Source organism: Cyphellophora europaea, assembly GCF_000365145.1.
Source record: "Cyphellophora europaea CBS 101466 unplaced genomic scaffold supercont1.2, whole genome shotgun sequence".
Lineage (NCBI taxonomy): Eukaryota > Fungi > Ascomycota > Eurotiomycetes > Chaetothyriales > Cyphellophoraceae > Cyphellophora > Cyphellophora europaea.
Genome location: NW_008481808.1, coordinates 327,218 through 351,714, shown reverse-complemented (window position 1 = coordinate 351,714; position 24,497 = coordinate 327,218). Strand labels below are relative to the sequence as shown.

The following is a 24,497-nucleotide window of genomic DNA, read 5'->3' as shown; positions in this document are numbered from 1 at the left end:
AATCAAGCAGCAGTCGGTAAGTTGTGCTTGTTGGTCAAAGAAAGAGGGGTCTGAACAGAGGCTCGCGATTGAGAGGTAGATTGCTTCGTTTTGGCGCAGGTACCCGACTTGTCGCCCAATACAGGGGTCTCGAATGAATGTGAAGTGACGAATACGAGGTCGTCTTCAACGATAAAGGTGTTAAGGAGCGTGTGAACAGAATCGAATGGGTCAGATGCAGAAGTTGAAGATGGAATGCGAGGATGAAGGATGTATGGCTGTCGACTCAAGCAGTTGTGCCAATGCGGAGCCAAGTCGTGACTGCCTTGCCACTGGTTCTTCCGTTCCGCTCGTACCAGCCGGCAAGAAGGTCGAGATTCGACCTTCACTGCTGATTCTCACTCCGTCATCACCTGACCGTGGCTGCGGCCATGACTGCTCTTTTGTTGTTGTGGGCGCGCACAGTTTGTTAGCAGCTTGTAGTGTTGGTCGATGTCACTACCTCCTTTGCAAGAGCGCGTACCTATGGTCTCAAACGAGCAATAAAGGGGCGGACAAGCAAACATGGAAGAGGGAAAAACCGTACGCGTTTGAAGAGGCCACGGCTCACACTTGAAGACGTCCTGCTTTACGCACCCGTTCACAAACCAGCCGCTCGCTGTTTGCAGGCTTCCGAAGCGAACGAGCGGCAAAGCCTCACGCTAACCACCTTCCACCGTTGCAGCATCATAGTGAACACCGGCCGGAATCTCAATTGCTGCGTCGTGCATCGTCGCCTGCATCGTGCAGCAGGAATCGAAAAAGCTGAACCTGAGGATGAGCAGGTTGAACGCTTCTATGCCCCTATGTCGCACGTGTCCGATGGTCCCTCTTTGTCATCATTTCTGCGAAGTCCCGTCGCTTAATTTCCGTCTCTGATCCATGTGCCGCTCGTCCGGCTCATTGGAAGAGAGACTTTGATGAGATCGCACACACTAGACGGTACAGCAGGTGTCTTGAGCCACGGCTGGAAGATCAAGTGAAGCCCAAAACAGCCTCTCGTGAAACATTGACGTTGAAAAAGTCTTCTCGGCAACGGTGGCCTAAGCCTAGATGCCGGGGTACTTATGAGCGCGCTGATTGGGTGCCCCTGCAGGCCGTTATCTCGCGCTGGTGCGACGCGCCCCTGGACCTACAGCAGGGTCATCGCCCAAAACCCCCATCGGCTCGTCGAGACCGCTTGTCTACTTCGAATGGATTTGCTGCTGCAGGCAACGTGCTCTGCAACTTTGCAGCTGCAAATGCGATTCTCCATATCGGCATGCTACTCCCTGTTGTTATATGCCGGTGAGCACAGGATGTGCCAGGCTCAATGCGCAGGCTGCGCACAGCGGGGCGGCACTCGGAAAGTCAAAGAACCTCGAAACATCAGCAGTCTTCTAGCTTCGCTTCTAAGCAAATCCATGTCGCCGCCCACTCTGGTCCATTGCTCACTCTTGCCCTATGACAATCGCGACTTGAGAAGTGCTGACCGCTAGACATCGTGACGAGTGCCAGCAGTCTTATCGCAAGTCGAGCTCCGTCTAACGCCATTTGCGGATGCACACCCTGCGACACCGCCTTAGTGACCTCGTGGGTGCGCAGTGACGGCTTTCCTCTGCTTCATTTCCTCTTTGGATTTTCAACCCGCCTAGAGACGGATATAATGATTCTGGGTCAGAGGATTTAGTACCCGAGAATTGTCCCCTTGACTGAGGTGTAACAACCGCGATCGCCGTCCCCAACAGTCATAATGACTTCCGTGAATATGCTCATTCCAGGTATGATGTACCGTCTCCCAAAGAGCGCGCAACTAACTCAACAACCAGACTCTCCCGAGTCAGAGCGAGTGCCTGCTGGCATTACACCCGAGGCACGCGTTCTGATCGTGATGACAGGAGGCACCATCTGTATGGAAAAGTCCGAATATGGCCTAATTCCGGCCAGAAATTTTCTTGAACGCTGTATGGCAACCAGACCAGAATTCAATGATGGAACTGTGCAGGATGGTATTGAAGTAAGGATTGAGGTTAAAGGGTCGATCACCTCCAAGAATATCCGAAGTCTTCGAACGCCTCTCAGTTCGTATGGCAAACGTGTCAGGTGCGTGTTTCGCTTAGATCCTTGCAAGCCACGCAGACGCGGTGAAGTACTAAGGGCGATTGTACAGATATGCGGTCCTTGAGTTTGAGGAGTTGCTTGACTCGTCTTCAATCGACAGCACTGGCTGGGTGCAGATCGCCGAAACTATCCACCGCAACTACATGCTCTTCGACGGGTTCGTCGTACTTCACGGGACTGACAGCCTGGCGTACACTTGCTCTGCGCTAAGCTTCATGCTGCAAAACTTGGGCAAACCAATCATCTTCACGGGTATGTTGGCCATGCTTCCACGGTCGTCCTGACACAAGGCTGACTTCTGCAGGATCTCAAGTTCCTTTTTCTGAGCGAAAAAATGATGCACTTGAGAACTTATTGGACTCTCTAGACATTGCTGGACATTTCATGATACCAGAAGTCTGTCTTTGCTTCAATTCGAAGCTCTTTCGGGGCAACAGAACTACGAAAATATCGGCTAGTTCCTTTGAAGCATTCGGATCGCCCAACATGGCGCCTTTGGCCACTATCACAGCCATGGATACCTCGGTCAACTGGAATTTAGTATCCAGATCCACAGCTCTGCAACCTTTCAGCATCCAAACAAATCTCGAAATACATCATGTCGCCTGCTTGAGGATCTTCCCCGGCATCAAAGCGAAGATGCTTGACGCCGTACTTCAGACAGAGAAACTGAAAGGACTTGTACTGGAGACGTTTGGAGCGGGCAATGCTCCCAGCGGCCACGACAATGCTATGCTCAAAGTCATAGCCGACGCCGTTGGACGAGGTGTGGTTATCGTCAGTGTGACCCAATGCTTGACAGGCAGCGTCAATCCTGTTTATGCACCCGGAATGGTCCTGAGCAACGCCGGCGTGATCGCTGGCAGCGACATGACAACCGAAGCTGCCCTAACGAAACTCTCTTACCTGCTTGCCCTTCCTGGAGCCACACCTGAGACCGTTGCACGAGACATGGCCATATCCATCCGAGGCGAATTGAGCGAACACTCTGGCACCATATTCAAGCACCCACTGGGAACGCTCAGCGATCATGTTACCAATCTGACGGCAATCGCCTACGCGATTGCCAGCGGTGACATAGACAAGATCAAGGATATACTCCGCGAAGACCCAGCTCTTCTCAGCCGACCAGATTACTCAGGAAACACTCCGCTACACCTGGCAGCAACCGGGCCAAATCTGCGAATCCTCCGATATCTACTCCAGCAGGGAGCTTCGGTGCACATGAGGAATTATACTGGCAGTGGACGCACCGCGCTCTTTCTCGCAGCAAACGCGGGACGCACTTCGCACGCGTTATTGCTACGCTCGGTGGGCGCCCATCTCCATGCGGAGGAGCTCGAAACGGCGCGGCTTCATGCAAGTCAGAGGCCGGAGGCATGGGCGGCCGCGGGTCTCACTGAGCCGCTACCCACTCACAAACTGCTCAACGGCTCGTAAGACGAGGTGTGGTGACAAGTCACCTTGATCCGATGTCCACGTTGTCTGTTGCAGGTCAACCATGCACTGAAAATGCAGCTTACGGTGACAATAGCAATTTTTGTCTTTAACATGACGCAAAAGAGCAGCTGTCGGAGAATTTTTCGAGGGACTTGTGCAGCGCTCGTGTAACGAGATTCAAGCTCTTCCGGAAGCGCACTGGGGTTCTGATGCCCAACTCAGCGGCAAAGACCCCCGCGGAAAAAGTCTGCAATTCATCTGGATTCTGTTATTCAGGCTTTCTAGCACCTGACGTCGTTTGTGCGGGTAGCATGTCCCCACTGCCAGTGAGCTTGTTCCAAGTACCCTTTGACTTCGGTGGGCACATCAACGACCGCCGGAGCATCAGGGTTCATAGGCGGAGTCGTCCGCCTGGGAGGGGCGGTGACGGCGGCTTATCAGGCCGTGGCCACACCACACCATCAGACCCCGCTCACACCCAATTGCAATTGCCAGGCGGTACATTCACTGCCAACCTTGAAGAATTTAGCTGCTATTGCGACACCGGCCCAGGTCCGGGTTTGTCGCCCTCGTGCGGCTAAACTAACTTGCTTCTGGACTGCCCCAGACCAAGCCGGCTTGGCCGCATGATGCGGTCCATCCCCAGCCAAACCGTGTCAACAAACGCCATCCCCGAGAATGAGCACATGGCGACGCCTCAGCTCGTCATCCTCCGCTCTTGCTTGATGCTTGAGCATTCGGGATAGTTTCTACCAATCTGCCTCTAGGGGAAATGCCATCCAACGAAGTCCCGTACACCGCCCTGGCACCCGGCCCGAACCACAGGTTTACTCACACCATTTGATGTTTGCCTTTCCTGCTCCAATCCCCGTCTCGGTTACGTAAAGGATAAACCTCTCTGAGGTTTCCTCGACAAAGATATTTGAGGCCTATATCGCAAATTTTCAAGGCCAAGCGCTTGCATATGATCCGTTCACCTACTGCTGTGCTAACCAATCTTACCCTTTACCGAGCCTTGCTTTATACTTTGCTGTAACCTTCGTCTTGACTGCTGTGCCTTACCCGGATATCGGTTTCCTTTCTACATTACACCTGAGCATCTTGAATACCAACTAATCAGCGTGCTCGGAAAAGGCCGAACCCAAGTCTGGGGAAGTGCGGAGGCAGGAGTAGGTCGCCTTCCTATATCGGAGTTCAGTCGTACTCCCCAATCCTTGCTGTCCGCCACTTCGACTTGCTCCGTCTCTCAACAATTTAATGCGTATGCCAGACGCAAAGAAGACGGTCGCGCTCGTCAATGGCACCGGCCGACAAGCGGCCTCGGTGATCCGAGCAGTCACCTCTCTAGGATGGAAGGTCAAGGCTCAGGTTCACTCCATGGAGGGTTTGGTGGCTGAGGAATTAGAAGAGCTAGAGGGCGTCACTTTACTGGAAGGAAGCCTGCTCGACAACCCCGTATTGATCGATGCTTTGTTCGAAGGCGCCCAAGTGGCATTCATAAACACTTTCCCGAACGCCGGTGATGAGGTGAAGATAGGCAAAGCCTTGGCCAACGCAGCAAAGAAACGAGGAATTCAACACTACATCTACAGTTCGATGCCCGACCATTCAACCCATAACCCTCACTGGCCAGCTCTTCCCATGTGGGCGTCCAAATTTACGGTAGAGAACTATATTCGTCAACTGGGGCTGCCCGCCACTTTCGTCTATGCCGGCATTTACAACAACAATTTCACCAGCTTGGCCTACCCTCTATTTTGTATGGACTTCAAAGACGACGATACCCTCGAATGGCGCGCTCCATTTCACCCCGACACGAAGCTCCCATGGCTAGATGCCGAGCATGATGTTGGCCCAGCGGTGTTGCAGCTCTTCAAGGAAGGTCCGAAGAAGTGGAATGGCCACAGGTAAGCATGTCCTTGCGATCTAGGAACGAACACTGACGAGCCTTCTAGAGTAGCGCTCGCTTTCGAGAATCTGACCCCAAACCAAGTCTGCGTCGCCTTTGGACGGGCTCTTGCACGGCCTTGCCGTTATGTCTTCGACCCCAATATCGAAATCAAGGTGCCCATCCCTGCCGGATACCGGGAGCAGCTCGCTGGTATTGAAGTGCTGTTTGGTCGTTTCAATGCTCCTTACTTTCCTGGTCCCGAGTTTCAGTATCCGTCAAAAGGACGAGGAAGTGGTGAGACGGTTACTGCCGCAAGACGAAGCTCAGAGACCATAAGAAGCAAGCCGAAGAAGCTGACTTCTGAAGCGAGGGAGTTGTGGGGTGGCTATCGTGGCATTGAAGAGTATGCGCGTGAGGTGTTCCCGCTTGAAGAGGAGGCGAATGGAAAGGACTGGATGACTGCGAAGAAGGTGAGCACCTGAATTGCATTTACTTAAGTGCTTCGCTACGGGGAATAAGGCGTTCAGATTTGCCAAGCTGTCTTATGAGCGTGACGGCAGAAAGCATGGAAGAGCATTATGATGATTCGCATAGCGCAGGTTTGACTGGGAGATTGAGGGAGTCGCAAAATTACCCTTCTTCGTCGATCGGTGGCATTAGTGTATAGCCGCGCCTTTCGGAAACGGCCGAGCTAGCTTTCAATGAAGACATTCGACCCGTCCTGTTGGCATGCCGGAGGTCGTCAGCACGCATCACAGTCGGCAACTGTTGATAGAACTGTCCAGATGTCGGTGGCCTGCAAATCAAAATCATGGTAGATGGTGCTCTAGACGCCGGTAAGCAAAAGCCGTCACTCTTGCCGCAGGCTTTCAAGCTTTCACAGTCCTTCAGATCAGCTGCCACGTGCCTCATGTATTCTTGCCATCGGGCCCCTGTAATGCTTTGGGTGACCTTCCGATCACGGTAAGTTGACATTCTGCTCTAGACATTGAAGGCCTCCATCAAATTCAGAACATATCTTGATGCAACCACCACTGTTCTCGACGATGTAGATGAAGCTGACGTGGTCAACACTTCCTATTGAACTCATGAAGAAATGGGGCTATCTCATGGGGGAGCTGAGACCGATTTATTGCTTGAGGTTCATAGGCAGATACGTGGCTATAAGAGGACATTGTCTTCCATCGGTTTAACTGCCTGAAGTTGCAGCCAACAGCTCATGTTGTACTACGAGTATAGGACAAGTCCAAGTAGACTATCTGTACGTATCTGCTGTTGGCGTATGCCTCTGTAGCCTCTTGAAAATCATCGCGTTTTGATACCAGACAGTTCCGTGCCGTGAATTCGAAGTGCCCACCCGCCCATTGCATCGATTGCTGGAGCACCACAATCCTTCCTGCCAGTCTCGCGGATCTTGAGCTGCGAGGACAGCACCAGAAGCCTGAGAGGTTGAGGGTAAATGTATTCAGCCGGTGATCTCCAGGCCATATGGGTCAGTTTACCAGAGGCAATTGACAAATCTCCGAAGAGGCTACCGTCACATGATAACCCTTCACAGTCTTAGAGACATTTCGGTTGGCATGGTGAGTACTAGAGTACCCTCCCTGAACATAAAGTACAGCGTCTAGTTACTATGGAGGTAGCGTTGACGGGCACAAGACAGGTTCTCAATTGAGACACGTTTACTGCCTGAGAGTGGGGTCAGCTCCACTCTCAGGCAGTGAATATGAGTGATGGTCTGCCGATATACATCCATGCCTTTCTAACCGGATAGATATAGTGATAGCATGTTTTGCATGACTTAAATGGCCAACGTCGAACTCCTTCTCTGGCGAATAGCCGAGTCTGTACATGTGCGGCCCCCGCGTTACCCCGTGAGGGGTTGAGCTGTGTCATCCATCCAGCCATCATCAGGATCGACATTCGTAAATGCATCCTCAGCATCATTGAACCTCCCACAACTCCAGTAACGACATCTTACCGCGAAGGAAAATATCCAAGCTCACCAGGGTCGATGGCGTACAGAGGCAAGCTCGCCATCGTGGCCGGCGGCTTGGGAGGCCTAGGTTCTGCAACAGCCAAGCTCCTTCATTCCTCCGGCGCATCTCTTGCTCTCCTATACGCTCCGTTCGAAGCATCCAGACGTGACCCCCAACTTGAGGCGGCCTTCGGGAAGCCCACACCCGACACAGTACGAACATATGAAGCTGACATCACCAATGAGGAATCTGTCAAGGCAGCCTTTGCAGCCATTACCAAGGATTTGAGCCTTCAGTCGCCACCAGTCTTCCCTTCCATTCTGATCAATGCAGCTGGGTACGTCTCAGTACAACCACTGGTGGATACATCGGCGGAAGAAGCAGCGAAGAACATCCTTCCCAACCTCCTCGGGCCCTTCATTGTCAGCAATGCTTTCTTCAACCTCTACACCAGCACCGCTGCCCCGCCTGGTGGGGAGAAGCCGCCAGGGCGCGTAGTCTCTATCTCGTCACAAGCTGCTCACGTGGCGTTGCCCAACCATGGCGCGTACTGCGCCTCCAAAGCCGGATTGCTGGGCCTGGTGCGGTCTCAGGCGTTGGAATGGGGTCCGCACGGCATCACCAGCAACAGCGTTTCACCAACGGTGGCGATGACGGAGTTGGGGCGCAAGGCATGGGCGGACGAGACGAAGCGGAATGAAATGTTGGCGCAGATTCCGGTGGGTAGATTTGCGGAGCCGGATGAGATTGCCGAAGCCATGGAGTGGCTGTGTCGAGATGCGAATGGAATGCTGAATGGCGCTGATATTAGGATTGATGGAGGTAAGTCCTCGTGAACGCTCTGCCTCTTTCTCCATCCTCTGAGCTAACGATATATCTCAAGGCTTCACGATTCGTTAAGCGCTCCAGCAAAATGGCGTTCGCGACGCCAGATGACTACAGCCGTTCAACTCCGGTGAAGCTGTCAGGCCTGACGAATCCTTGAGCTCTAGAGGATGCCCAGTAGTGCGAAGTCGAGGTGCGGTGTTCCAGGGGGGTAACTGAGCATTACAGGAGCCTCACGGCAAGTGTTAAATCAGAGGCGGGTGGCAGCTGATTCGAAGGACTGTGAAAGCTTGAAAGTCGGTGACAAGAGTGGCCGCTTTTGCTTCCCACGGTGTGAAGCCAACCTCATTATGACTTGGTTTACAGAGGATATTGGTAAAGTGTCCTAGGTAGTCTTTAGTCCCCTTTGACCAAACTTTCAGCCTGTGGCCGTTCAACATCACGATGAAACGACCTTTGAGCAGCAACTCTTCCCATCCATAAGATTTTGCTGATGGCACTGCTTCGTTGCCGAACCGGTCCACTTCTGAGACGTCCCGGCTCGACCTCCGGTACTCCAGGCTGTCCGCTGAATGCACTTTGCTAAGAGCTACAATTGGAGTAACCATGATGTTAGACACGCAGTCAAGCGACCTGGGTACAGCGGTGACCTGCCGCGCTCATTTGCGGCGGCAAGTGATTGGGCCCTGTTTCACGTTGCGCTCGACCAAGCCGTCAATCCCTGCCATAGCAGCCTCGGGGCAATAGGCGCCAGCAAAGCGCCGGAAGATGCCAAATGGCTTTTAGTCGCTGTCGTGTTCTGGTCACCTCAATAATCCACAGCGAAGACCCGTTGGATCTGGCCAGAGAAATCGACTCGCTCCTATCCCAAACATCAGGTAAACGTTTGATCGAGATCTGTGTTCCAATATATCGTGGGAGGCAGGAACAGCAAACCTTACGTTATGCAGTAAAGCCAACAGTCCAACATTGCCATCGTTCATACACTTTCGGACGAACTTGGGGGCGCTCTGTTCTCCTACATCAGCCTCTGTTAGACGCCTAAGTGTTTGTGACGAGCGGCTGACCATTGGTGCCGGGGCCGGAATTCAGGGCGTTGGCAGCCATAGCAAGTTTGAGAACATCCTTTCCGTGTCTGTGTGTTCGAAGGAAGAACCTTTTGAACCTCGCTAGGCGAGTATAGGCTGTGTCGATGCTAGAGTCCGCGTTCGTGTTCGTGCACACTGCATGGCGTGCGATACCGTGTTTTCCGTCCCCCGTCAATCCGAGGGAGGAGTGTTTTGAAACCTCTCTAGCCCTTTTGATGCTTGGCCGAAGCTTCAGCTTGAGCGGTGACATTTCATGGCCATGTGGGCGCGAGTGGAGTGTTCACCTTGAAGATTACCATGCTTCGATGATCAACCCAGCCTCGTTGGCGGCAGGTTCTTTTTGTAGTTCAGCAGCTGCCCCTGTTGCTCCGCCGTCATTGGAGAGCGTTGGATGCCGGGCTTCGGCAGAAGGAATGGCTTGCTGGAGCTATCGCTTTTGTCAAGCTAGGTAGTAGAGTCGCTGCTCCGGCTACTCTATGAATGGAGATTGTGTTGTAGTAGATTTCTCGACGACAGAGGACTGGTTCTGGTCAGGAGTTGAACGGGATCTGACGAAGAAGAATAACGATGGCATGAAATAGCTTCAAGATAGTCAGCAGCAGGTGTCTGAGCTCAATGCCTCCCTGCAGTTTCTCAGATACCAGTAAAGCACTGGGTTTGTCAGTCGTGGGGCAAACCAGCGTATGGTGGCAGACCTAAGTATAAGCCCGACTAACGCGACGATGCCCCTCCCCGACCACGTTACGAATTGTGTGGCGCTGTGCATTAATAGTCATAAGCTTGGGGTCCATGGACACTGGTTGCTGGCAAAATGGCCTGGACTGCGGTGTTCGCTCGTCAGAGTGGGTCTTCGCCGCATCTTATCTTGAACAGCGTGCACTCTCGACTGAGACTCGCCAATTCATGTATGATATTTGTTAGGTAATCGTCGACGTGTGGACAGATACGGAGCCGGGTAGCGCAGAGAAGTTTGAGGTCGACGTCAGATCTGGAGAAAACTCGGGGCCGATTCAAAAACTTGAGTACGTATATATACAGATGTCCCCCAAATTTGCTCCCACAACCGGCTCGAAAAGAGTCGAGCATTCCCCTTCAGGGGCACTTTGGCGGAGTGGTTAACGCGTAAGTTTCCGCGGTGTGATTCATCAACACCATTACTAACCCTCTACAGGCTGCCCTGCTATCATTCCCATGGGATGTAGTGGTTTAGGCAGTTCCTTCGGGAGCGCAGGTTCGAATCCTGCAGGTGTCGTTGTCTTTTTGGGACCATTTGGAAGTGTTTTGGAGGTTGTAGAAGTTGTTTTTGGTGTTGTGGAGGCTTGGGAAACGGTTTAGGAGGGGGGTTTAGGCAAGGGGTTTTGGGTTTGAAATCAGCTGCTCTGGGCAAAGTGCGCGGCTTGGCGACCTTTGGGAGCCTTGATTTATTGTGTCTGACTCTGGAGACGAATCTCTACTTCTTGTACAGTTGAGTCACTTGCAACGTTGCACAACCAAACTGATGAGGATGATCTGAATCTAGGTCCAATAGCAATTTTAGGACTGCTTCAGCCGCGGATTGTCAACGGCAGATCATGATGGTGATTCTGACACCTCGGTCAACTTCCGAACACCCTTGCGGACGGTACTCCATAACCGGGCATCCGGGCTGGCACTTTGGTGGTTAGCTAATGCCAAGCCTGATATCTGCCAAGGCTGTATATGGCTGCCTATACAGGCTAGGCTGAAAATGCAGACGCCCATTTGCCCGGAGATACAATGATCCGACACTCAAATGTCTAAAATAACTTGAGCAAAAGCCTCGCACATCTATTGGTCAGACAATTTTGCCAATGACCCAGCGGCATTGCTGGCACATCATGCGTTTGCACTCACTCGAAGCACCAATTCGATATGATTGCTGGTCCACCAGTGGTTGATAAAATTGACCGGGAGGCTCCCGAAATTCACAGCAGACTATCACCCAAAAGGCCTGATGTGAGTTCGAGGAGGGCATCGGGCAATTTTGTGAACTACCAAAGGCGATCTGCTTCGAGTCCAAGGAGCCCGCTCGTGAATACTGTCGATCCTGTATTGTGACACATTAGGCAATCCAGGAGCCTTCCCGTCAATTCTGTCGACCCCTGATGGTCATGAAACTACCTACTGCATTGGTACGTGGTTGGTACATCTTCGACGCATTGTTCTAGTGTTGGCTGTAACACGTCGAAAAGCTCAGCTGACCTTCAGGATAGGCCGCCACTCGTCAGTCTTCACGGTTGAGAAGTTCAAACCCTTCGCCAGCGCATACAAAAGCCGCACGTATGGTACCTTGTCAAGCACGCCGTATCTCTCAGCTATCCGTAGCGTGTTCCCCAGAATGGCTTCCACTTCTATGGCACGCGAGTTCTCGATGTCTACCAACATGCTCGGTTGTTTTCCACCGGACTTCATTCGTCCACGATGCCTTCCCATGACATCCTGGATGTAATCCTCGCTCACTTCATAGCCAGCGGCTTTGGCGACAATCCCGCACTGGCGCATGGTGTCTACAATGACATCGTCTGCAATGGACGAGCTGCGGAGGAAGTTGCCATCATCGCAGCGCGTCAAAGCCGTGACGGGATTGAACGCGAAGTTCAGCGCAAGTTTTGGCCACCTCTTAGTTTGAATGTCGTCGTAAACTGGACAAGTTGCGCCGCCGCTTTGATATAGCGCCGAGAGCTGTCGTGCGCGAGATTTGGCGACTTCTCCAGCATCAGCTGGGTAGGTGCCGATCTCAAAGGTCTCTAGCGGCCCCATTTCCACCACACCAGGGGACACCTGTGTTGCTGGTAGCCAGACAACTCCAGAGATGATAGGAGCTGAGGGATACGCTGTTGCATACTCATCCTCGATGCCGATACCATTCTGTGCTAAAACAATGCAAGTTTGACTGCTAACAGCATCTCGGAGAAGCTTTGCAGTTCCGGGAAATGCTTTGCTCGCTACAATGATGAAATCGAATGGCCCGTGGCGAACAGACTCAGAAACTCGGGCGACAGTCACCGGGCTGTATTGCTGATTGCCCCAGATAGCCGAACGGATCGTGATCCCGTTGGTTTTGACAGCTTCATAATTTGTGCGACAAACCACGGTTACCTCGGCGCCACCTTTGTGCACAATCCAACCCTATGACCATCGGAACACATGAATCAGCACCACTATTCAACGCCAATACATGGGGGAAACTGGGACAGACTGGGTGCAGGCCAGGTATGACGCCTCAGCAGGCACCTGCTTGCGCTGCTGAATACAGATCACTCGACATGTGGATAGGTGAAAGTCTCGTTCTAAGCAGTCTATGCTCTGATTTCGACACGATACCATGAGGCATGGATCAGAGGATCCCTTCAACAGTTGGAGAACTTACATATATGCATCCCACACCTCCGGTGCCGAAGACCAGCACTCTGGGCGCGTCGCCGTCCCTGTAACCAGCCATGACTTCGTAACTGTTCCCTTTACTAGTCTACGGTGCCCGATGCCTTCTGAAGGCACCTTACCGATCGGTGCGCCTTATCACAGCCTCGGACTTCTTGCGTGATTGGGGGTGATGGAGATCTGCGCATCTCCAACTCTCGTCCCTTGCGCGTGCGCCCCCTATAGGGTCGGACGAAACGTTTCACACTAATTATGCACGACACTACGGCAAAGGCATGCTTACAAGTCGCTTTGGACATTACTTCAACGATGTGCTCAACCGCGATGCTCGGAGGTGAAAGCTTCCAAGACTGGCGTGTCTAGGGGAGGGTAAAGGACTTGGACTATTCCCCATCGGACTTAGCGTTAGCATCCCCCTCTGAGCTCGACTCAGGTCTCCTCGTGTCTTTGTTCGCTCAATGTCGACGGTCAACGATGCGCTAAACGACGAGTGCGAAGCGCTGAACTCCATATACGGCGACGATACCATAACAATTACGGGCAGCTCTCCTGACACGGCCATATTGAAATTCCCAAACCAGCCGTTCTCCTTCCTCCTCGAGTTCCCTCAAGAATATCCCGATGTACCGCTGCATATCACCGGCACTCATTCAACGGGGAACACGGCAAGAGGCGCGGGTGAAGTCGCGGTGACAGCTCTGCATGGAATATTAGGCAACGTATATAGGCCTGGTGACGTTTGCCTATTCGACCTTGTTGAAGAAGGCGGGCCGGCGTTAGAAGCGCTAGCTGGTCAGCATGGCGAGGCTCAAGATACCACAAAAGATGCTACGGACAGGTCAGCTACAAGTGAACATGGCGAGGAGCTGGCGCTGACAAGCGATCCAGCTGCCAACCTGCCACCTCCGCAGTGGGCCATCACTGAGGCGACGACAGTGAACAAGTCTGTCTTCGTGGCTCGAGCGTGTCAGGTCTCGTCCATGACAGATGTCACAAACGCTGTATCACATTTGATATCGTCCAATAAGAAAGTTGCGGGAGCTACACACAATATCAAGGCCTGGCGGTTCAAAAACGAGTCTGCCGCTACCACGCAGGACTATGATGATGACGGTGAGTCAGCTGCCGGAGGCAGGATGTTGCATCTGATGCAGCTCATGGACGTGTGGAACGTGCTTGTGGTGGTGACTAGGTGGTATGGTGGAGTGAAGCTGGGCCCTGACAGGTTCAGGGTCATAAACAACGTTGCCCGCGAAGCTCTGCTGATCGGAGGCTACGTAAAGGAGGAGAAGACGAAGTCAAAGAAATGATCTTTGTCGGAGCTTCACCGGAATATTGAATACAATCCTTGGGATCAAACCTGGCCTCAAGCGAGCCTCGAGCTGAATATATGTGATTTTGGGTCCTAATTCAGCCGGACTGTAGCCCCTGTATGGTTGTGGTAGCGCTGTCCGTACGATCGCACTCACCCCTTTGCAATCTGTTGACAGTAACGAAAAGTCATCCTTTGCGGACGCGTGTGGAAACAAAATCCCACCAGCCGCGAATATGAAACTCAGGCAGTGAAAGTGAAGCTAGTCTCAAAAGGTGGCTTTATTCTTGCGTTACGAGTATTATCCCATGCCGATGCTGGTCACCTCACCCCAAGCTCAGACGCCTTCAGGGGCATTGCCCATGGAGCAAGTAGGGAGATGCTACTTCGAAGTGCGACGTTGACCTTTATGTATACCAGATCAAGCCGCAGAATCGCCTCTTCCGTTCGGCCTCGGCAAGAATTGCGTGCTCAGTGCTCATAGTCTCAAGAACTAATAGCAGCCACTGTACCTACTCTGCCTCTGCTACTCTTGCCAACTATACGTTTGAAGATCTCTGGACAGACCGGCCCGAGTGAAGCTACTGAGATGTCGATACCAACAATTGACCTTTCCCTTGCCGATTCACCTTCTACGAGACCCCAACTCGTCGCAACTCTTCGCAAAGCCCTCCTCGAAGTCGGATTTCTATACATCACAAATCATGGCATTCAGCCGTCGCTCATCGAGGATCTGGTCGCCGCACTCCCTACACTATTCTCCCTCCCAATAGAAGCCAAACTTACAGCTGCACTTCTCAATTCACCGCACTTCCTCGGCTACAGCAGGTTCGGCAGCGAAACGACGGCGAGCAAAGCCGACGAGCGGGAGCAATTCGAATTCGCCAATGAACTTCCCGACCTCTTCGCGCAGGGCGCACAGCCGCTGTACACATGCCTGCAAGGCCCCAACCAGTATCCTAGTCACCCATCGGTAGCACAACTCGCCTCACTGGTGCAACGCTACATCGTTGCGCTTCAAACCCTGGCCGCTCGTTTTCTGGACCTCGCTGCCCTGGCTTTGGATCTCGCTCCGTCAACGCTGCAACCTTTCACTGGCCCGCAAGACCGCCTGAAGCTTGTGCACTACCGACCCTCGCCCACTGTCACGGACGAGCTTTCCCAAGGCGTCGGCCCGCACAAGGACTCCTCCGGTTGGCTGACGTTTCTGTTGCAGGCATCGCCCGGCACCCGCGGGCTGCAGGTGCTTGACAAGTCGGGCGCGTGGCTGGACGTGCCGCCGCTGGAAGGCAGCCTGGTGGTGAACATGGGCCAGGCTTTCGAAGTGGCCACAAATGGCGTCTGCAAGGCAACGACTCATCGGGTGCTTCTGCCGCCGGGTGACTACAACCGGTACAGCGTGCCGTTCTTCCAGGGCGTGCGCCCGGAATTGACCAAGGAGGCGTTCAAGGCGCTATGGACCCATTTCGACCCCGAGAAATGGGAGACCGCCGAGAGTGTCGAGGGCAGTCGGATCGATAGTCCATTCCTGAGAGGCGGCTATGTGACATGGGGGGATGCACAGTTGCGGACCAAGATCAGGAGTCACCGGGATGTCGGAAAAAGGTGGTATGGTGAGATATTTGACAAGTATGTTAACGACGCATAATGCGTCATGCTGTTAAGCGCATCACTGAGGTGCGAGTACGGTTAAGTGAACACAGAATTGCTTGCAAGGCGTCATCCTGGGTGGTCTATAGGGCCGAGACTGGGGAAGGTGGAGTGTGGCGGGCCGTGGCGCGTGTCTGGAGTGCTCTCGAAGGGCCTAGGAGACTGCTGCGCTGCCGATGGAAGTTGATTGTCTCCAAGTCGGGAATCTGTCCTGCCATTTGGAAGAATGACCCTGGTAGAGGCGGCAGCGATGTTCTCGCTTGGTAAAATACGTGTAGATTTCGATTTCGAAAAAATGTCGCTAGTTTCAAGGTGTGGCTGACGCAGGAACATTTGCTTAGCATGATTTGGTTATGAGGCTTTGTTGGGCCAACCCCGCTGCCCTGAAGCGGAAACGGAGCTGCAGTGCTTGCAATAGACTGGAAGGAAAGCTTATGCGAGAGGGGTCATGAGCTGATTCACTCGGCATGGCTACTCATCAGCTATAACTCCGTCATCAATTCGCGAGCCGACGCTGATATAATCTCTCGACTCATTGAACTTGCGAGCGGTAGATAACCAGTCCCAGCTATCCTGACACTAGCCGCGTAGCTCTCCGCCAACAGTCCGCAAGCCAACCATGGTATACACGATTGTGGTTCATATGAAGGCGAAGTCCGACCCAGAATGTATTGCCAAGCTCAAATCCAAGCTAGTCGAGGCATCGCAGGTTTATTCGAAGGATAAGGAAACCGTGTCCTGGCTTGTCATGCAATCCGTCTTCGACAGCCGCGAATTCACCATCGTCGAACGCTACGAGAATGAGCAGTCGCAGCAGTATCACCTCAACAACCCATACTGGTTGACGTTCGATCCTTACGTCTTGCCTTTGTTGGAAGGGAACATGGACTTGCGACGTTTCGAGGAACTGGACACAAGTACAGAAGTCAAGATCGAGAGCAGCGAGACTCATCAGGCCACGACAGAATACCAGGTAACGAACAGGAATATGCTGCGAAAGATTGGGTCGCATGGAGGTGGAGATGTTTGATTGGTCGATCAGCAGATGATTCCCAGGAAGGTGAGACGGCAAAGCACAAGGATTCGCTGTTATTCCGATACCTGGTCAATTCATAGCTCGTCATCTTCACTGGCCGTTTCTTCATCCTCGACCGCAGTCTGTGTTTTGGAGGATGACCCTTTACTTTCCCCGGAGCGCGTTCCCTTACTCTGCTTCGTGAATGGCAGCTCACGACGCGCTGGAATAGATTGGGGGGCCTGTGCTCTAGTTTGGGGTTTTGATGCGCCTGCAGAGCCAGATTCAGTCTGTGACATGATCGGCTGATCGAGATCGTTGTCGTTCTCAGTGTCCGCGTCCTCTGTATCCGATGTTGCCTGTGAGCGCGCATCCTGGTCTCCATCCTGCCGAGCACCAACAGGTCTATCCAAGTCCATGTCATCGAAGCCGTCCGACTCATCAGATTCAGGCGCTTGGCTCGCTCGTCGAGCTCCACGTTTCTTGCCACGTTTGACAGCAGGTGACAATAAATTCTCGATCTCATCGACCTTTTCAGGGTCGACTTTGGTAGTCTCAAGCACCCGCTTCAGTTTGCGTATCTTGAGCTTCTTCTCATTGAGAAGAAGTGCGAACTTGCTGATTAGCTCATCTTCATGATCGGACTTTGCTTTAGTAAGCTCATCAAGTTGGTTTTGCAGAGTTTGAATCGTTTTAGCTTCAGCTCCTGCCAAATGCTCTTGTTTAGCAGCTCGATCTTCCAGCTCATCTCGTCTACTGGCAAGCTGACTGGCCCAGCCAAAGAGGTCGACATCTTCAGTGTCCTCAGTCTGTGGCAATTCAATGGAGCCCAAACGTTGAGTGATATCCTGGACTCTGGTGCGAAAGGAGATGGACAAAGTGGACTTGGGGTCTTTGCCTGTTATTGAACAAGCAATGTCTAAGTTATCTCTCACCGCACGGTCAAGATCGGACTGCCTTGATACCAAACCATATTTTAGGATGGAATGCCATTCTTCGCTGGACCCGTCGTAATTTTTTGCGCGGAACTTGTCAAGATGTCTGGTTCTCACTTCTCAAACATTAGCTGCATACATCAATTTCTCACCGCCAGGTATCTCACCCTTGCCCCTGAAAGCTGCATCGCCATCGGTAGCAAGCAAATCTAGGTCAAGACCGTTGCCACCTTTAGGGACGACGTGGAGGAGAATAGCGGCACCACTGGCATCGGCAACCGGGAACTTTAGCACGTAGCTTGAAGCCATGCTGATCCTAGGCTCACTAGCAGGTTTGTGCCATTCGGGAGCAAGATTCTTCGGATGTGATTGACGATGCATAAACCGCCCCCCAAACGGCGGTGCAGCGGGCAGAGCAAGGCAGCAAGCCGGACGAAGCGCTAGCGTGACAGATTGCGCATTACCGCGTCAGTCGGGGATTTTGCAAGCCACTCGAACCATCCTAGCGCAGACGCGCTTCGTTTCGACGTGTCTGTGTGGCTGGTCAATGAGAAAAGTGGAGTCGGATCAAGCTGTCCCCGCCAAGGAATTCTGAAGTGGCAGGAGAGACGCTTGCTGCACTCCGCAGGGTCCGTTCGAATTGGAAAGGCCCGGCCTTCTCCCAACCTCCCACGAGGCCGTCCGCACCTTCTCGACATCCTCCTCCACCAGAGCTACCAACGAAACTTCTTCGACAACACGTATCGCCGCGTGGAGGATTCGACAACAGGCCCCTTCATGGTGGCAGCTCCCCTATAGGGAGAGGAAAACACCATTTTCGCCATTCTTATGAAGTAACGATTCACGACTTTCGACAACTTGCGCCAACTTAATCGTGCATTTTTCGCAGTCAACCGTTTGTTTTTTCACGCTCATCTTATGACTGTACGACACTTTTGATTCTTTGCGCTACGATGGAGTCTTTGCAGTTGAAACAGAGGGATCCGGACGAGATGGAGATTGAGAATTGGGACGATGGCGACTTCGATAACCTGGACGACATTCCTTTCAGATCAGCCTCGACTGCGACATCAGTACAATCACACCCGCAAAGTACCGCGCATCGAGAGTCCGCATCCTCACGAATGTCGATACGTTCCGACTCAAATCAGGGCGATGAGAATTGGGATGTGCTGGTTGATGACCAGGCACCTATCAAGGATGCTATTGCGCTAGCTAAGAGCAAGGGAATACCACTACCTTCGAACGTTCCGCGTTCCGCACTCGAAGGTGGTACTATTCGTCGGCTAAATGGCAAAGCTATTAAAAAGGCGATTGCCGACGATTGGTCGGAAGATCTCGACCTACCTGGCACGGATGGACCTCTGAAGCTGGCGAAACATGAAGATCGGGATCTCAGCGATAGCTTACGGCAGATAAGTGCTGCCTTCCGCTCATCTCCAAAAACTCCGGATGCCGACTTGGAAAAGACAATCAAGTCGCCCAAATCCAGGATAACCGCCACTCCCATCAGCTTAGATGCTTTCCGAGACGATGACGATGATGATTTCGATAACATACCCACAATCAGGGTGTCCAAGCAACGATCTCCGAACAAACCTACATTGATCACACCAACCTCGCTTGGACCCACAGCCGTGCAGGAGACCATTGAAGAGGGTCTTGAGCTACCTTCTGACGGTCAACTACGCCTTTCAACGCGGAAACCAAATCCAAGGACGCCTCAGACCGCTGATGAATTCGACTTTGAATGGGGCGAAGGAAGTCTGGGCACGCGCAACGCTGGCCGTGGCAAAGGTGGCAGATCTGCTCGGAGCTCATCTGCTTCCGCTTTGAGTCCTAGTGTCTCAAGTGCATTCACCGCTGAAAGCGAAGACGAAGGTCTGGACGGCCTGGTTCTTCCAGATGGCCCAATCAAGTTCGAGGAGAAACTCAAGAAGCGCCAGGCTGAACAGGAATTGGAATCAGAGGAAGCTCCTAAGAAACAGCGACCGAAAAGTGTTCCTCAAGCACCTACCGATGACTTCTTCGAAGGGCTGGAAATTGGCGATGGTCAAGTCTTCAGCAATGCAAAATTGAGTCTGAACCGAAACGTGAAGCACAAGGCCCAGCGTCCAGCGAGCCCACCGAAACGAACAACTACTACCCTCAGCTTCACGAGCAGCAAAAAAGAAGGCCTCTCAAGACTCCCCAGATTTAACCAGCCGTCGCATGAGAGGACACGATCAAGCTTGGAACCTGTCTCGGAAAGCGGCGCCGCAGTAACGCGCTTTCAAAGGCCAGGCTCCCGCCTTGGACTGCACTCAGCACAGTCCTCTGTCTCCGCAATTCCAGCCCCCTCAACACCTACGCCTTCCACGCCTAGCAGGAGAGCTGTACGCACTGTCGATTCACGCCCTGAGATGCGTCACGATGGACCTACGACCACCAATGCGCAACTTCTCCGTGCCAAGCGATCCATGCCCGCCATGCGTACGGCCCCTTCGCCCACCAAGAGTGATCGGTACGTACGGCCACCGTCTCGTGCCGAAGCCGGCAGCCGTCTGCACATCAGCTACGATCGGCCAGATTCACGGGGAGAGAACCGGGCCAAACAGCCTGTCTTCCTGCCCGCCGGTGCCTCCAGCGGCCAGTCACAACACGCTAGTCTCAAGCACGCCAGCTCCAAGGGCCATTTTCGCCGTGCCGACTCAGACGGGTCCGGTGAAACCATGTCAGCAGCACAACGCTCCCTTTTCCGGATCGCAAATCTTGGTCGGCCGGAGACGCCACGCAGCCGTACAGGCTTTAGCGCCACTGAGCTTGCAGCACAAGCAAAAAAGCAAGTCACCAAACCTAGCCGTCGCCGCAACTATGGCGAAGGCAACGAGCTCGACATCTTCGACGATCTGCCGACATCAGCAACATTGGAGTCGAAATTCACCAAAGCCCCTGTTGGTCGCGGCGCGCCTCGAAGTCTACGCCTCAAACTAGGCTTAGGCATATCTCAGTCCAACGCTTCGACGTCGACAATCACCAGTCTACGCACAAACAACGAGACACCAGTCCCAATTACGCCCCTCTCACCACCTCGCCAAGATTTCCCTACCACTCAGACCACAATGGCTCACGTCAACGTACCTCGTTTCGCCCGCGATACGGCTGCATCCCGTAATGCCCGCGAGCAGCGCGCCATAAGTACAACGTTTCAGAACATGCACGGCGAACCGCTGAAACCGATCTCGGCCAACTATCAGCTGAATGCATACCCACATACCAGCGCTCAACGACCCCAGACCACTGGCACTGTCACTCACGGCTCCATTCGGAAGAAGAAAAATGCGCAGCAGAAACCACACCTGATCAAGCCCATGGGCCCAGATCAACATAGGGAGAAGTCTGAGAAAGGCATGAGATATAATCCTAGCCTGTACCGTTGGGAGGGCAACGAAAACGTTCTGGCGCCTTTCGACATACCGCCTCCCGACTTCTACGCACGCACTGGTTCGCCTGTGTCTGCATCTATGTCCGAGCGCGAACGCAAAGCGCATGGCAGTCCTGTCACAAATAACAGCAAGACCAATGTCGCGCTCATCTCGAATGTGGGCACCACTGCGGGCGTGCAAGTGGTCGGCGGCATGGTTTTCGATCCCAGTCAGATGCGCTGGCTGAAAGTCAAAGAGGACGGCCCGAGCGCCAACCACAGCCAGGACAATCTGGGCGGTGGCGTTGAGGTCGAAGAGGAAGAAGACGTTTTTGCTGGGCTTGATGATCTCAAGGAGGAAGGCTCCGAATGGGACCTTAAGAGTCAGAGTCACAGGGGTAGTGCGGCGGGTATGGCGCCCCAGGAGTATGGTGTGGGCATGGTCACAGCGGGCTCTGCCCCAATGGGGCTCAACCGAAAGGCCAGTGCCGAGAGCCAAGGCAGTGGTAGTGGAAGCGACGGCGAGTTTGGGTTTGGTGGCATGGCGCCGGTGGCAGAGGAATTCGACGTAGGCCCAGAATTTGTGAGAAGGCAGAGAGCGGAAGAAGATCGGTGGAGACGGAAGGTTGACAGATGGTTGCGGAGTGACGAGCAAGACGACGATGGGAGCACTGGCTGGAGATGGAACGTGAGGAGATTGGGATGGGCGGGTGGTGAGACTTGATACAGTCCAGCGGTAGTGCTTGAAGTTACGATTTTATGATTTCGCCTTAGATCCTGGTCCTGTTGTTGCTATGACAAAGAAAGTGACCTGGGTTTATCAGCTGCACGCCTATAACTCGCCTTCGCCCCGGAGACATGTTGCTACGAGCCTTGTATGTGCGGCGCTGTAGTCCAGGTCTGTTGGAGAAATCTGTCCGAGCTACTGGTTGTGAGGACGTGTATCCGGTCAGTACTTGGCTACGGCCCCAACAGGAGGGTCTGCCCGGACAACGAATGACGCACAGTATAGGAACACAGTGAGGCCTCGTTTCGTCGCAGAAACCTCGGTCGCCTTCGGAGCACATCGCGAAATATCTTTGCCTACCAGAAGTACTTCGACAGGGATAGTCGACCGCGCATGTGGCGTGAAGACGGAAGCTGCCTTGGGCATGAATACTTGTGCCTGCAGTTGCTTTTGGGCACTGCAGCGCCTCAGGGGCTTTGGCGGTACTACCATCGGGATAGGTAATAACGGAATCAGCAAGGATGATTCGGTTCAAGGTGAACAAGCGCTGGAAATCCCTGAAAGGTGTATCGGTATTCCATGTGGCCGCAAACCGGACAGCAGATTTCACATATGGTTGCAAATCTCGGCAGGGTGACTTTCCTCGAGCAGCTTTGGAAAGCGTCTGGCAGCATTTGCGGCCGTTGCACGTCAAACAGGGTCGGCTCCAGGCACTGCCGGCGTGACAACCGGCGTACATATGCATGAGAGGATGAATGTATGTGCACGTTGCTCTGTCAAGAATAGCCGTTTTCCCATGGGTCGGGTCTTGGCCACGTTGGCCTGAGCATTGAAGCCAGAAGCTAGATTCAGGCAGCCGAATCTGCCTTTTCGAACCCAGACCACTCCCAACAACTCTTCGCTTAGCCTTTTGGGCTCGGTTTGAAGCGGTGAGCCCTGAGACTGAGACTTGCAATGCGGGGGTCGCAAGGATATTCAGGAATGGCAAACCTGCGGAGTCAACATGCACGTTTGCTGTGAGGGTTTGCAAGCCTCGAACTGGTTTTGGTGGAGCCTGCAATGATAGTGTTTCACCCGTCCTAGACAGGCTGTCATATTGACAGCATGGGACTAACAACCCGGTGGTAGGTGTTGACAGCTTGACAGGAAAGTCGGCTGCTTGAATCGGGCGAATTTACGGCTACAAATGGGAATGTGCCCGTTCGTAGCCATCTCGATCGTAACGGAAGCGTCCTAGTCGCTGAGTAATGCGTGTCGCGGAATGGCAACACCGCTCTCGACACGCTGTTTGAGCCTTAACTGATCTGCAACCCAAAAACAACACTTCACGAAATGCAAGACTTGTGGACTAGAATGGTTGGGATGATTCTAGCACCAGCTGGCACGTCCAACATCACACCCGGACTTAATCCCCCGGGGATGATGGTGCCAGTCTCAAGTAAGACGACAGGCTTCCAAAAGCAACATAGGACACGAACCTTCTTTTGATGAGATAGACAGACTAGATGCAGACCTCAGCAAGGCTCGTGGTACGGACTCGGTCCACACCAAAGATTCCAGTTCGTTGCTGACGATAGACCGCGGTTCGCGTGGCGCAAAGTCCATCTGTGAAGAAGAGGAGTATAGGATGGATTGAGATATGTGCACGAGCAAGGAGAACGCCTTTGCTGGGAACTATGCATCAGCAGGCAATCGACATGGCGTCAAATCGGGGATAGCCGATGCGAATTCAGGCCAGATCTCACCGCCCCCTTCCACGGCTTTTGACAATCCTCGTGCTGTGTAACACCCACCTCCAAGGATGTCCGGGTCGACTGAAATGCTCTGGGGTCTGAAGGAGGATGATAGGGCGGTATACCCTGCAGGTTGTCTTCAAGTAAGACGCACAGATCCTGACTCTCAGCTTGAGCCGGACCACGTCGACCGCATGATCCACAGAGTTACAAGCTTACAATCTGTTGAGAGATCGTAAAGTACGGCTAGTACAGCTAGGCGTATGTGCTTTTCTGTTCCTGCTATCTTGAGGTTGGGGGAGAGATGCACAGCTTTGTTGCCAGCTCGGTGATTCGGAGGTTTCGGCAAGATCTCGACAGCACTTGATCATTGACTTTGGGGCGATCGCACAACATCATAGCACTCTGCTCCATGGGCCGCCATATGGACCTAGGTCTAACGGGAGGATGCCGATTCGAAGGATTGCCACGCTGCATCAGGCCCTGGGTACAAAGGACAGCTCACGAGATATGGCTTCCATAGAGATGATCAAGGATGAGATCCCTTGGACTTGTGGGCCAGGCGCAACGTGGCAGGCACTGAATGTGGGAAACAAGCTGTTCTGGTCGTCTTACTCCAATCCAGAAGGCCCATCCCAGCAAGAGTGGCGGAGCTCAGGACTTCGTTGGTCACAGAAAGTGCTGTGGTTGGTATCCGCCTGTCGAACGCTCAGACGTGCCTTATACGGGAAAGGACGTCCGTCTCAGCATGGGCCAGAGATGCAGATACTGCTCCCGCGAGCCATTGCTTCAATGCTGAGGCTTGCATTACAGTTCGTCGTATGCCTCTTGAAAGATGGTAATGGCAGTGAGAGCCCAGCAAAAAGCATATCTGAACCAATGTGGAGAGCCTTAACTTCAAGCCAAAGCTCTGCCTGGAACTACCAGGTGATGCAGTTGTCAAAAGCTCTTTGCTACACCCATGCCCGATGGCGCAGGAGCT

The 24,497-nt window shown here is 53.2% G+C and overlaps 9 protein-coding genes and 1 non-coding gene across 10 annotated transcripts; 8 read left to right on the top strand and 2 right to left on the bottom strand.

The window, feature by feature from the left end:
- Positions 1 to 1,750: 1,750 nt before the first annotated feature.
- Positions 1,751 to 3,558, top strand: HMPREF1541_01609 (uncharacterized protein; the record flags this gene model as incomplete). The annotated part of the gene is made up of 3 exons (XM_008715967.1): positions 1,751 to 2,100; positions 2,168 to 2,370; positions 2,423 to 3,558. The coding sequence occupies 3 exons, from the start codon at positions 1,751 to 1,753 to the stop codon at positions 3,556 to 3,558; spliced, it is 1,689 nt and encodes a 562-aa protein (XP_008714189.1).
- A 1,263-nt stretch (positions 3,559 to 4,821) lies between these two features.
- On the top strand, positions 4,822 to 5,931 carry HMPREF1541_01608 (uncharacterized protein; the record flags this gene model as incomplete). The annotated part of the gene is made up of 2 exons (XM_008715966.1): positions 4,822 to 5,465; positions 5,514 to 5,931. The coding sequence occupies 2 exons, from the start codon at positions 4,822 to 4,824 to the stop codon at positions 5,929 to 5,931; spliced, it is 1,062 nt and encodes a 353-aa protein (XP_008714188.1).
- Positions 5,932 to 7,463: 1,532 nt separating this feature from the next.
- HMPREF1541_01607 (uncharacterized protein) lies at positions 7,464 to 8,264 on the top strand (the record flags this gene model as incomplete). The annotated part of the gene is made up of 1 exon (XM_008715965.1): positions 7,464 to 8,264. One exon carries the CDS (start codon positions 7,464 to 7,466, stop codon positions 8,262 to 8,264), a length of 801 nt encoding a protein of 266 aa, XP_008714187.1.
- A 2,174-nt stretch (positions 8,265 to 10,438) lies between these two features.
- On the top strand, positions 10,439 to 10,593 carry HMPREF1541_01606. The gene has a single exon. It is a non-coding gene; the product is annotated as a tRNA-Arg (tRNA).
- A 959-nt stretch (positions 10,594 to 11,552) lies between these two features.
- HMPREF1541_01605 (uncharacterized protein) lies at positions 11,553 to 12,801 on the bottom strand (the record flags this gene model as incomplete). The annotated part of the gene is made up of 2 exons (XM_008715964.1): positions 11,553 to 12,488; positions 12,730 to 12,801. The coding sequence occupies 2 exons, from the start codon at positions 12,799 to 12,801 to the stop codon at positions 11,553 to 11,555; spliced, it is 1,008 nt and encodes a 335-aa protein (XP_008714186.1).
- Positions 12,802 to 13,198: 397 nt separating this feature from the next.
- HMPREF1541_01604 (uncharacterized protein) lies at positions 13,199 to 14,050 on the top strand (the record flags this gene model as incomplete). The annotated part of the gene is made up of 1 exon (XM_008715963.1): positions 13,199 to 14,050. The coding sequence occupies one exon, from the start codon at positions 13,199 to 13,201 to the stop codon at positions 14,048 to 14,050; it is 852 nt and encodes a 283-aa protein (XP_008714185.1).
- A 591-nt stretch (positions 14,051 to 14,641) lies between these two features.
- HMPREF1541_01603 (uncharacterized protein) lies at positions 14,642 to 15,700 on the top strand (the record flags this gene model as incomplete). The annotated part of the gene is made up of 1 exon (XM_008715962.1): positions 14,642 to 15,700. The coding sequence occupies one exon, from the start codon at positions 14,642 to 14,644 to the stop codon at positions 15,698 to 15,700; it is 1,059 nt and encodes a 352-aa protein (XP_008714184.1).
- Positions 15,701 to 16,321: 621 nt separating this feature from the next.
- On the top strand, positions 16,322 to 16,732 carry HMPREF1541_01602 (uncharacterized protein; the record flags this gene model as incomplete). The annotated part of the gene is made up of 1 exon (XM_008715961.1): positions 16,322 to 16,732. One exon carries the CDS (start codon positions 16,322 to 16,324, stop codon positions 16,730 to 16,732), a length of 411 nt encoding a protein of 136 aa, XP_008714183.1.
- Positions 16,733 to 16,812: 80 nt separating this feature from the next.
- HMPREF1541_01601 (uncharacterized protein) lies at positions 16,813 to 17,961 on the bottom strand (the record flags this gene model as incomplete). Its single annotated transcript, XM_008715960.1, has 2 exons — positions 16,813 to 17,771; positions 17,820 to 17,961. 2 exons carry the CDS (start codon positions 17,959 to 17,961, stop codon positions 16,813 to 16,815), a joined length of 1,101 nt encoding a protein of 366 aa, XP_008714182.1.
- A 644-nt stretch (positions 17,962 to 18,605) lies between these two features.
- Positions 18,606 to 21,779, top strand: HMPREF1541_01600 (uncharacterized protein; the record flags this gene model as incomplete). Its single annotated transcript, XM_008715959.1, has 1 exon — positions 18,606 to 21,779. The coding sequence occupies one exon, from the start codon at positions 18,606 to 18,608 to the stop codon at positions 21,777 to 21,779; it is 3,174 nt and encodes a 1,057-aa protein (XP_008714181.1).
- Positions 21,780 to 24,497: the final 2,718 nt, after the last annotated feature.